This window comes from Crocodylus porosus, unplaced genomic scaffold (genome assembly GCF_001723895.1).
Source record: "Crocodylus porosus isolate Cpor-Errol unplaced genomic scaffold, CroPor_comp1, whole genome shotgun sequence".
NCBI lineage: Eukaryota > Metazoa > Chordata > Crocodylia > Crocodylidae > Crocodylus > Crocodylus porosus.
The window spans coordinates 10,452,310-10,465,172 of record NW_017728926.1 but is presented as its reverse complement, the minus strand read 5'-3'; the positions used below and the strand labels follow the sequence as shown (position 1 = coordinate 10,465,172).

The window sequence follows — 12,863 nt, the reverse complement described above, 5'->3', positions numbered from 1 at the left end:
TGGGCATCGACACCACAGTCTCCCAGCTTTTTGATGAGGACAGGGTGAGAGACAGTGTCGAAAGCCTTCCGGAAGTCCAGAAAGACTATATCCACATGTTGGGGCTGGTCCTGCTTGCAGCAGCAGCGGAGTGGACTAGATGTGACCTCCCGAGCTCCCTTCCCACCTTCATTTTCTATGACTCTTAACTCCTATGGGTGTTCAGGGTCACGGGGGTGCACAGCTCCCCCAGAAAGTCACACCCCATGCTCCTGCTCATAGGCAGGGCTAGGCCCCAGCTGCCAAGTTTTGCTGTCTGAAGGTTTTGGTTTTGGGCCCAGCTCTGGTTTTTGGGATGGAACGACCAGGCTGTGACCAAGACAAAAACTCTGTGACCGTCAGTCAAGGTGGGCTGAAGGTTTGGGTCACGTTGAAAAGGCAATGCTGGGGACACTTCAAGCTTATCCCAAAAGAACCAACAGCCCTCAAGAGGCAGTGCAGCATCCCGGCCAGCACCAGGGTGGAGGTAATGCAGGCAAAGTACCAGGAAAGCTGACCTGGGATATGGCTGATGAAGAGTTAAAGCACAGAGCCACGCTAATGATGGTCATGATTATTTATTAATGATCCGTTGCTGTAATTTGCCAATGCATACGTTTCTTTATGTAACTCCGTCTTGAATCAAGTAGCCAGGGCATAAGCGTTAAATGTCCCCGAGCCCGTTGCACTGGTTAAGTGCAATTTCCAGCCCCTTCCAGCAAAGTATCAGGAGCTGATGGGTGCTGTGGAAATGCCAGCTGGTGAGAACCCCAGGTGGCTTTAACGAGACCGCCCTTTTCATGGCTTTCATAGAAGAGGCCACAGCTGCTCTGGTTATGAAATCCCATTTTTAACTAACCCAGTGCAAATCCACAGGAGAGTGGCCAAGTGACTTCCTCAGCATCAGACAGCGCGGCAGTGGCAGGGCCAGGAGGAGGACCCAAGAGTCCCGGCATCCTCAGCTGCACTTTGATCACACACAGACAGCGCCATTCACCTTCCTTGGGGTAGACCACGGCCCAGGCAATGGGAGACATCCCAATAATACAGCTGCCCGGGTTGGGCCCATCAGGTTAATGCAGCTAATGACATCTTATCTTACTCTCAGAGGAGGCCTGGACCAAAATACTTGTATTATTCGGAGAAGATGCACTGGTCCTCCTGACTGCCTGTCTCAGAGGCTTCAAGCCACAGGGCTTGTGCCCGGGCTGGTTTGTCAAATATCAGCCTCAGGCAAAGTAACAGGAAAGCTGACAGGGGATATGGCTGATGAAGAAATAAAGCACGGGGCCATACTAATGATGGTCATGATTATTTCTTAATGACCTGTTGCTGTAACTTGCCAATGCATATGTCTCTTTATGGGATGTGTGGCTTGTCCCTGGCTTCATTTTTGGATGAGACTGGCTGGCACAGACTTTTGCAAAACATTTGCCTTGACCTAGGTGACAGGCTACTTAGAAATGAGCAGGGTGCCAGACCCGTCACGTGGATGGAGACCTGGCTCACTGGCAGATACCAGCTGGGAGAGAAACACTGCACGGCAAAATCAGATTTCAACTGGACACTATCCCATGCTGTTCTCATGAGCTAGAAGTAAAAAAGGGGGGGTGGAAATCACTGCTGATACATTTGCAGATGACACACAGATTGAGTGGAACGGGTATAAAGCAGGAAGACACTGAAATATTTTGGTTTTGGTCCAGTTTGACACAAAATGATTTCTCTTCCCCCGCCCCCCCCAGTGTTTTGTGAGAAAACTGAAACCTTTTGATTGGGGCCTGGCCTAAAAGTATGGGTTTTATTTATTAACTGTTCGGTTTGGCCAGAGAACCAAGATGTTATTTATTTGCAGAGCCCTGTCCCCAAGTCCCTCACTTTGCTTCCTCTCTTAGCTTTGCCAAATCTTCCCAAGCACAGAGCCCCGAAATGAGCAGCACTTTCAAAGGGAGGGAGAGACGCTGGAGGTCGCGGGGAGAGTGGAGGGAGCCCATTGACAGCCAGGATGTTCTGCGAAGACGGCGGCAGAGCACGGCTTGGCTGGGAGGAAGGCTGGGACAACTCTGCCCGGTGCTCTTGACGTGGGGTTGCTTTGGGCTTCGAACCCTGCCACGCACATGTTGCTTCCCTCCCAAGCCTGAGCTGTGACCTGGCAGCGATGGGACACTGGAACAGAGGCCGCCCGAAAGCCAGAGCCGGGAGCAGCAAAGTGTCATTGATCTTTTCCAGCATCATTTTTTATGAGGGTCATTTCCCTGGTGCGAGATGGCCCTCTGCCGGAGAAACCGAGCACCAGCTGGACATCTGAGGATACTCCCCCAGGCAGAGCATCAGCTGAACAAGACTGCACAGGCCTGCAGGTGACAGGGCCGGAAAGCCACGCGTCTTTCTTTCCTCATCCGATGGCAGAGACCAGAGAGGCAGCGTCACCTCGCAGCTAGAGGATGCCTCAGCTCTATGCCCAGCTCAGCAAGCAAATCGCACCCCTGCCTCAGTTTCCCCACGTGCACCATGATACTTGCCTAGGGCCCAGTGGAGATGAGGGGTCCTAACGTATCAAGAAATGCATTCAGATCCTTGGAGGAGAGCTGTTGGGATCCCCTTGCCCCCGTCAGCACAGAAATGTTACTTACACAATTGCCGCTAAGTCTTGGACATCGCCGTCGTGTCCCGAGCAGGTCGTGGCCACATGGCCACTCAGCACCTGCCTCTGGTCCAGGTGAAGGCAGGATTTCACTGGGGACAGACAGGCAAGGGCTGCTTTTAGCTCATGCTCAGAGCTATGAGGACAGGACTGAGCCTGGCTGGGCCTCGAGTCTCGGGAACGTGACTTCCCCGGCGTGAGTTAGGAAAAGACACTAGCCACGGGTGCAGAAGCGAGCGCAGGGAGCGACACCAGCCGGCACAGGCTGACAGCTGCGGCACACCTGAGCCATCAGGGACCTGGCTACAGGTCCTTGACCCCCTGCCTGAGCCCATCACAGCAGCCTGGGGGCTGCTCTAGTTTGCTGCAGGGGGTGACGGTCCCCGAGAGCTGCTTCCCCCGGGCCTCCGGGGATGCCCCACACCAGGGAAATGCCTGGTGGAGGGGTCTGCTCTCTGTGCCCTGCCTTGCTCCCGAGTTGCTGTTGCCTCTCAACGAGCATGGTGCTTTACAGACACAGACAGTGCATTTGCCCCTAGAAGCATTGTAATGGAAGGCCCAAAAAACCAACTAACACAGACCCGCTCCCCACTCCTGGTAATGGCCTGGGCCCCAGGATCGGGGCCTGTGTCTGATGCAGCCACAAACAGGAGGTGGGGAAGTGAACGGCTAAGGCTAGAGCCACTGAGTCGTGTAACTCGCTCCCGGCCTTTTCCCCACCCTCGTTTTCAGCGTTTGGATTTGTTCTCGCCGATTTGGGGCTGTTGGATCTTAATGGGGAAACCCTGAGTGCTAAATGCAGCTGATGGAGTTTTTTGGACAGCTCTAAGAGGAGCCAAGGCATGTGCGTGCGTGCGTAGCTGTGTACGTTGGTGTGCGCACAGGTGCATAAGTGCGTTCAACTCACCTGCAATTATTCATTCCTCAGCACACCCGGGTAAGAGCAGTTTTCTCCAGGGAATAAACCTGCAGCCCTCAAGCACTTGTCTTGACATCCCTTCCCCTTCTGAATGGCTGAGGAGTGGGTGGCATCGTCCTGTTTGTGCCCCTAGCTGCGTGTGCAAAAGCGGGTGCTCAGAAAGTGTCTCCACTACCCAAATGCTCACTCAACCCCAAATGAGGGCGGTCTCATTGTTTTGGGAGATTTGTCTCCTGCAAGCTACCTGCACCGGTGATGCTGCCGGGGAGCTGCATAAAATACTGCTGGTGAAGGGGAGAAGCATCAGGCCCAGCATGTCTCCCGTGGGGCCGGTTTAACTACCCAAGCATATTTCTTCCAGCGCCTTGTCGGAGATGAGGGTCACAGAGCAAGGACCCAGGCCCCACGGCCTCTAGACGGAGCAGCCCGAGCAAGGCCCAGCAGCAGACACCACTGAGTCACTTCTTGCTATTTTAAGTCCAATGCAGCAGAAAAGGCAGAGCAACCCCTATTATTTTACAAGCCGAGGAGAGAGATTACAGAAAGCAACTGGCCTCGCCTCCCTGAAGTTCAGTGCAAATGAGGAGCTTGCAACCTAACAAGCTAATTGACCATCCCTGCTCTGGTGCCAGCGGTGCTGGGTGCGGTGCAGATGCAACTTGTGCGCCAACGAGCTTGCAAACCATATAACCCGAGAAGGGACAGAGACACCAACTGAGAAGATGATTTGCCTCCAGCTAGTGGCAAGACTAGCCCCACCTCACCCCAACCACCTCTCGGTGTCCCCACCAGCTCACAGCCCCTCCATAAACCAGGTTAGATTCGATCCAGCATGACAGACCGGCTCAGGGGATCGCTGTCTTTTCCATAGCAGGCAGCACATCTCAGGGGCCCCTACCTCCTGTTTACCATCGCTCTCCATCCCTCGGGCCCCTATAGAGACTGCTCAGAGGAAAAAGAAATGCAGCCTGTAGTTTTAGCTTTTCAATGCAAATCGACAGCTGGAAACGGAGGACGCAGGCCTCTCCCTGTGCCCAGCCCATTGTCCATGGACCATCCGTAAGAGCTCTGCGACCGCCGGCGATCAAGAGATGACAGCCTGAGACCTTTGGGGTTGGATCAAAAAAAGGAAGACCGACTGAGGCATGACTGCATCAGCACCATCCTCCTTAATCTGCCTTCTGCTTAAGGGTTGTACCATGGATATCAGTGCAGGGCACTGCCCCTTCCCGGTCTTCAGCGAATACAGCAGCATTAGATGGAGAGGGTTCATGAGGTCACGTTTGCCTCTGCAAACCTAAGGACTAGAGACTTACTGGTTCCTCAGAACGAAGGCTGGGGTTATCGCGCATTCACGTGACTCCAGGAGCTGGGGCTTTGATGAACACACCCAGCCTCGCAAGACCTGCTAGAGCTGGCAGTGCTGAAAAGAGAGTCTCCCATGCCCTTGGACCAGAAGAATTAGGCAGGACAGCTCAGGGATACGGGGTCCCACAGAGCCTGCCCAGCTGGGGGTGGGTCGCCTGTCCCCCCACAACGGCTGCCCTGAGGTATATTGGCCCAGGACCCTCAGGGAGGGCACACCGTGGCCACGGACACTCAGATCCATGCCTAAAACGGCACCTGAGCTCCATGTCCTGGTCCCTCTGGACAGAACGGATTTGGCCGGTCACTAAAGAGACCCCAAGACAGGCAAACAACTTTGTCCTTTGCCCCCAGGCAGACCTCATATTTGTGATGCCCGTCATGTCCCACATGCTGCCTCTGGGCAACGCTCAAGTAGCTTGTGAGTGTTACACTTTGCCCTGCTCGTGGCCAGCCCCAGCTCACAGGGATGATCGGGGGTAGGGAACCAGTTGCAGAATCAGGGCCCTCCGCCTCGAGCTGAGGACCCCCAACTTCCACATCCATACTGCTCACAACAGCCCATGCAAAAGAGAAGCAATTTTTTTGCCCCGATTCCCATTGCTTCCATCTTAGCACAGGGTGCGAGTTAGGGGTGCAGTCTTGTGTTGCTTTGCCCCGGGGGCTGAGATGGCAGCTGGCTCTGGGTGGGAGGTAGCATGTGGGCCTCCTCCCATTTAAAACCAGGGCAACACGGCGGCAGCCCCTGCGGGGACCAGCGTCAGCAAGAGGCAGGTTGGGCCTGCCGCTTTCTCTTCCCGCGCAACAAGTGGCCTCCCCTCCCAGCCCTGCGCCGGGGAAGACAAAAGGCCTCTTGTGCATCCCTTGAGCCGTGCGAGAGAGCAGCGAGCGAGAGGGGAGGTGGCTACAGCCATGCGAATCCCCGAGGAGCCCTGACTGGCAGAGACCTGCCTTTATTACAATTTCCCTTCCCCTCCGTGCGCGTCTGGCTCTTCTCCGCGCGGTACCCCCCGTGCCATCTGCCTCCTCGCTCTGCGCTGCTCGCCGGGGGAAATACCACGGTTGCCCGCAAACTTCGGGGAGCAAGCGGGTAGTGGGGAGAAGGAGGGGGACGTGCATGCGGGCAGAGGACAAAAATTAGGAGGGAGAGCTGGGGTGGGGGGGAGGTCGGATTCCTTCCTCGGCACTTCAGGCAGGCAGCAGAGCTGGCGTGGGAACAGATGAGCCCCGGGGAGGAGAGATGAGACCCCATCCCTCCAGGAAGAAGAGAAGAAGCCCCCCGTGATGGGGTCCTGCATGTCCAAAGGTGAGCACCGTGCAGCGTGGGAGGGCGGGCAGGGGTCTGGGCATTAATGAGGTGGGCAGTAAATGTGCCCAGCTGGTGATCTGCCCCCCAGATGCGGGGCTGCCCCCCCCGAGCGATTCTAGCCAGCCCCCATGGGGCAGGGGGAAGGCTGGAGGGTGGAAAGGGAGGATTACAGAGACTCCGGCTGTCAGGGGAAGGCAGGTATCGTGTGGCCTTATCCCCTGGGAGCGGCTCGCCCGATGCTGGGCTGGGCTGGGCAAAGAGGGCAGGGAGGTACAGCCACCGGGGATTGAGACCGGCACAGTGGATACGAGCCCCCTTGCTCCAGCTGCTCATTAATGGGTCAGGAAGAAACTTCCCTGAGGGGCAGGCGATGTTGCCTCCCGGCATCTCCTCCCGGAGCTGGCCACTCCCGGAGGTGGGGCATGGGCTGGGCTCGGTGGGACTTGGCTGACCCTTCTCACCTCCCAAACTCCAGCCCTCGGGCATCTCACTCCAGGGGAGGCTGCAGACCCTGCTAAGGCAACTCCTGCCTTGCTGTATGCTCCCAGCCAGGCACCCTGCTCCTAACCCCGGTGAAATGACAGCTTGCCAGGCCCGGGGACAGTCACGCAGGCGGATGGCATCACTCCTATCCCCAGCAGGGGCATTAGGTGCCAGTTGGGACGTCTGGTAGAAGCGAGTGACAGGGCCATGAATCCTGTTATTTGCCTCGGTATACGTCCATGGAGCAACAAGGCTGACACCACCTTATGGTCGATCAGAATTGGGCCCTGAATCTCTCTCTCTCTCACTCCCCAGCGGGGTTACGTGCCGTGAAAAGGCCAGCAGCAAGCTGAGCTGCAGTGGTTAGAGTGGATCGACCGGGGAGTCTGGTCCCACAGCCCTGGCCAGCCCCTCTGCTGTATTCATTATAGAGGATGTTTTGCAAGGGATTTGTAGCAATCATTTAATTTAGCAATGAAATGCAGCCACCACTGGGGACCAGCACAGCATTGTCCACAAAAGCCTATTACCATCATGCAGCCGGGAGGGAGGGAAATGGAGAAGGGGGTTATGTCCAGCTGAAGCAGCAAGAGGATTGATGGGGAGCGACCCCAGTAGGATTTAACCCGCAGGCTTGGATGAAGCACCTTGGGCTAGTAGTAATTAGCAATGAAGACTTTGTTTTATGCATCTCCCCAGTGCCACAGGACTACAGAGGAAGCATCTTAGCCAGGACCAGAGGGACGCCAATAAGGAGGTCTTGGGTTTTGCTAGGCTAAAGGAACCGGGATGGGGAGAAGTACAGTGAGGACGATCACCAGGCCTGTCGGACCAGGAAATTCCCCCGGCCCAAGGTGATGCCAGCTCCTTCTGCTCCTACCCTTGGTGTGCGAGGACAACTCAGGGACTAGCTCCCTATTTAATGACTGGGTCCTCAAGGCTGTCTGTTGTGCAGGCTGTAGGTATCAGCAGAGGGGGAAAAACTCACTCCACGGCTGCCAACAAACAGCTCTCAGATAGTACCAAGTTGTCACTCATGACTGAGTCGACCTGAATTCAAACTGAAGACCGAGAAGCCCATTAGGGACACCATCCCACCCAGAACCAGGTTATCAAGCGCACAACACGCAGAAGGGAAGGCAGGTTGTCCACGTCTCCAACACCCAATGTCCCGTAGTGCGTGGCTAGACTGTGACAGCCAGCTGTCACTCACCACGCTGCCGTGCGCTGTAAGGGCTGAACACCACTATCACCTTGACTTAGACATGACAGCGGGAGCCAGGCATGCCTCACCTGTCGCTGTAGTCAGCTCCTTTTGTGATGAAACACTCTCGATCATCACAACAAACTCAGGAAGAACCGAAGAGCGCATGCCCTGGCCACGTTCCAGGTCTGAGCGAGTTCTTCCTCCGCTTTCCAAGCAATTATGGGGCAAATCATTGTTGGCTGTTGGCACGGTGCTTGAACACCAAGGATTACGGTAGGGCTTTAAATCTTGATGGACCCGGGTCAGAAACCCCCAGATCTTACACCGAGACCCAGGCAGGGATGTCAGACAGCTGCACAACTCACAGCTAAGTAATGCAGACCAAGGGAGGGGGGGCAAAGGATTAGGTAACCTCATAATAGGAGAAAAAGCAAGGATTTAGGAGTAGGGGGAGATTGTGTCTCAGGTCTAAATTGGGCAAAGCAGGAATGAAAAGCTTGGGATGGGGGGGATCAGCTCCTCCTTAAACAACCTCTTCTTTAGCAGTTAGTATTAGGCGACAGCCTGCTGCAGGGTGTGCGCGTGCAACTAGAACCGTGCCCCCACGAACAGTGGTGTGTTATGTTGGCCATGGCCAGTCGATCCTGTTCCCCCCAGGAAGGCCAGGGATGGGGAATGTTTGCCTATGAATGGAAATAAGAATTTCAGCTTGCTGGTGTGAAGTTGTCTTTCTGACCCAGGACCCACCAGCCAAAGGTCTGGGCCAGAAACATGGCTTTGTGCAATGAAATCCTGCCTGAGCTAAAGCCTATTTATTCACTGGGTGGTGGGGAAAGGATGAGGAACGTCACTAGGTTTCATTTCCCCATGGTCAGGTTATTGGCTGAGCTCCTCTGACTTCAGTCAGCGAAGTGACACCGGCTCCAATGCAATTATGCTGATTTAGGCCAGCTGAGGATCTAGCCCATCGACTTCCAAGGGGTGCCTTGATTTGCACTTGTTTAAGAACTGGCTCATTGCTTAAAAGAAAAAAAAAAGTGGGGCAGCAAAGCCTAGGGAAAGCAAACTCCAAGCAGAACGTTTCTTTAGAAACGCTGCCTGGCCCGCAGCTGCTCTGGGTCTGAGTTATAAGGGACGGGGGGAAGGTTAAGTGCTGCTAATTGTCTTTAGTAGAGGCTTCTAATTTTGCTTGGCAGCACTCCAGACGGGTGGTGAGGGTCTTGGATTACGCGGGTTGAAGGTCTGTCTCTGCCACGGGCTTCCTCTGTAGCCTTGTGCATCTGCGCCTCAGTTTCCCCATCTGCGAGAGCAGGATCATAGCAGTGGTAAGGGAGGAAGTTTGTTAATATTTGTGAGGCATCAGGCTCGGTTTTAAGCAAATAGAAAGGGCAGAGAGGGAAAGAATATGAAATGTACCCTTTCTTCACGCTCTCATCTTGCTTGTGTATTCGAAGTAGAAATCTGTGCCTAATTTCAGGGAAGGCCGTCCGTTTCTCATTCCCTAATTTTGCTTGGTTTGGTTTCTTTTCCATTGCCAGCTCTTGCAAGTTTTGCTCTCTGCGATGCAGTCTCCCCCCCGTTTCTTTGGCTCTCCAAGGAAATCTGCACTATCGCTGCTAAAAAGAAATCCACGTAGAATTTAAGAAAACACAAGCCTTCCTGAGTCGATGCTGGTGTTACAGAAAGACACCCGCCCCATTTTCCATTTACGTTTCCATGGGACCCCCAACCCTGCAGTCTCGCTCAGTGGGTGGCTTTGCACGCGCTTGTCATTTCACACACGTCCACCCACAGTGGTGCAGAGGGGCCAGACCTGGTACAGTTGGGACCTCTCTGGGGTGGGGAGCGGGATTTCTAAAGCACTTCCCCTCTGTTTGGAAAGTTCCAGTTTCTCTTTAAACTAGAGCTAGGCAAACTTCAAAGAGTTTGAATTTATATATTTAAAAAAGTGGGGGGGAGTTGATGGGAAAACCATTAAGTGCTGACAAAACCTGCTTGGAGAAACTGTTTGTATAGAAACAAAGGCTTTGAAATGCCCGAGGTCTGTACCGGATCCTATTGCACATGCTCCCTATAAATATCTGTAGAGAAGATGAATTTTCCTCTCCAAAGCCTATTAGTGTCAGCCTGTGGCGTCCATCCCTGGATGGAGCTGTGTGAGCCTGGGCAGGAGGTAGCAGTTTATACCTGTGTCTGACTCATCCGCAAGGACCTTCGGTTGCACTTAATAACATCACCGTCTGCAGGGCTTTTAGCTCCAGGGAGGCTGCAGCTCGCCAGGCAGCCGGCGCTGGGCCTGGGAGAGATTAGCTGCTGTGGAGAAGGATGTGAGAAGGGAGAGCTCGAGCAGGCTTGTTTTCTCCAGCGAGGAGCTCCTTGCACGTAGGGAAGGGGACAGCCGTGAGCAGGGGGCTCTGGGTTGCGTCCCCAGGAGCCAGGCTGATGGTCAAGCACCCCAAGAAGAGCCGCGGGGAAAGGGACACGTCTCCTATGAGTCCCTCGCTCCATGTTGTGCTTCCCATCAGTGGTTTCTAAGTTGGCGTCATTGTTTCTAAAGGCACTTTGAGGGAGATTGGATTGATTCCCAAGAGCTCTTTTTCATCAAAGATATTTTCTAGACTGGTTTAACAACCAGTCTGATCTTAGTGCCACTGCATGCACCAGTGGGTGGCCTTAGGGTTGTTGGGGCCCAGGGCAAGAGAGTCATTTGGGACCCTGTAGAGGCTTAATTTTGATGACCTATGTATCGTGGGTCTTTTAAATATTCTTTGAGGGAACTAAATAAATATTCGAGGGTTAAAATGCACTTCCTTGCAAAAATGTCACCCGCCCAAAATTTGTTGCAAAACTTTGGGGCCCCCCAAAGTGTGGGGCCCTGGGCCGTCACCTGGGTTGCCCTCCCCTGAGGCCGCTACTGCATGCACCCAGACATGAGCAGTGGAAGGAGCCTGGATCTGGTTTCACTGAACTGACTTCATGATGCCTGAATAGGGTGGCCTGTGTGGCCATTCCTGCCCACTTTGCACAGGTGTAAATGGCTGTGAAAGGAGGAGGATGGCGAATGCCATCTCTGTGGTGTCCCCATCTGGCTGCACCCCCAGGCATGGGTCCAACCCAGAAATGCAGCTGAAGTGCAGTGTAGACAGGCTCTTGGGGCCCCTCTGACTACTAAAAAGATGAGACATAATCTGGAGCTGTCGGACACAACCGGCGTGGACCCTCGTGGAAAATTCTGTGTCCGAGCCGGCGTGCACCAGAGTGGCAGCTTCTTGCATCTGTGCTGTTACTTCCCGCTGTCAAGCAGCCAAGCTAATCAGTCAAGGCCGGCAAGCAAATAGCTGCACAGTGGGAGCCAGGACAAAGAGCTTCATGCTGAGAAAGCTGCCATGCTTGAAAGCAGGGCAGGAGAGGGCACGGAGTTAAAAGCAGGGCCCAGCGGGCGAGCGGGGCTTGAGAACGTGACTTCAGCGGTGGAAACACCTGTGGCTTCTCAGCGGTCGCTCTGGCTCAGTAAATGGAAGCAGAGGGAGTGGGGAGGGAAGAGTTAAAGCCACCATAACCAGCCCTGCAAGGCAAAGTGGTTGCACGCTGGCTTTTTAAAAGGTAGGGAGGTTTTGGAGAGCGCAAGGCAGGCTTTGAAAGAAAGTGAGTGGGAAACAAAGAGGGAGGCAGGGGGAGGTGTTGGATCTTTAGCAAAGATATTTTGGTTCCCAAGTGTTTCTTTTGCGTTGGAATCAAAGACCTGTTCGGCAAAGCCAGCTGCACCGATTGCCACAGGCCAAAGGAAAATCGCATCCCCTCTCCCCACACTCAGCACTCCTGGTTTGCTCACGTCATGGCCTTGTCCCGGCCTTCAAGCACCACAGGCAGGCAAGTTCTTTGGGTCGATGTGGTATCTGTTATTAGACCAGCTAAATAGTTTGCAAAGCACAATTTTTCCAGCTTTTAGGTACAAACGCCTTTCTTCGGGCAGAGGGAGAGTACAGCATCCATCCTCCTGGAACAAAAGAAGCGTAGGCCAGACCAGATTTTGACATGTAAGATAAGCACAATAAAAAGCAAAGAAAATATCCCCCGTCCCTTTCAGGCTGGCTGTGTCCACTGCAGCTTTAAAGACCCCGAAGCTCCGTTATAGTTCCTGGTGCAGATGGCCTGGAAGAGGCAGCCCCCAACACAGGGGCCCTTTAAATGGTTTCCTTTTCATGGCCCTGATGCCACATAATCGGTGGAGCACTGAACGCCACGTAGGAGCGAGGAAGCTGGTGTCTCGGGCTCTTCCAGGAAGAGTCCTTGCATTTAGGATGTGCTACTTCCTCAGGCCAAATGACCCCAAATGTGCTACTGGGGGAGGGATCGAGGGCCATTGGGGATCTCCAGGAAACCTGAGGAATTTCTCTCCTAGGTGAAGGTCCTGCTGCTTGGCCGTGCAAGTCAGAGTTGACGGAGGGGTGCTGGGTTTGTTGCCCCGTTCCTCAGCTGTATACACCGTCCATTCGTTTCATCTGCTGTCCCATAGTGCCAAAAGGGCTGGTGCCTCCCGGGAGGGACGGCACGGCAGGGTCTCAGCAAGCAGGTCGACGGCTGCACCGCAGGAGGGGGCATCTGGTCGTATCGCGCAGAGCGGCGACGCGGGGCATCAAACCGCAGCACCCTGCGGCATCGGCGCCGACTGGAAAGAGATGTCGGCCAAAATGGTTTGGGGTTGGGCGATGCCACAGCTCCCCTTTCAGCGGGGAGGAAAGAGCGGAGAGCAGGGTGGCCCACCTCTCCCTCTCTCGCCTTCTTCCCTTGCAGAATTCCTCACGAGTGCTCACAAGGAATATCCTGCCGCCAGCAAACCCGGCCAGGCAGAGCGCTCGCCCGCTGCCCCCCGCGAGAGCCAGCAAGGGCCGCCTGCTGCCGTGGCGAAGACCGTCAG

The 12,863-nt window shown here is 54.6% G+C and overlaps 1 protein-coding gene across 1 annotated transcript in view; it reads left to right on the top strand.

The window, feature by feature from the left end:
* The first annotated feature begins 5,161 nt into the window (after positions 1-5,161).
* The window catches only part of FAM131C (family with sequence similarity 131 member C), a 16,342-nt gene continuing 8,640 nt past the window's right edge, over positions 5,162-12,863 (top strand). The window contains exons 1-2 of the mRNA XM_019541442.1: positions 5,162-6,252; positions 12,740-12,863. Of these exons, the coding sequence (XP_019396987.1) occupies positions 6,231-6,252; positions 12,740-12,863 (146 nt within the window). The 5' untranslated portion in view covers positions 5,162-6,230. The remainder of the gene's footprint in view (positions 6,253-12,739) is intronic.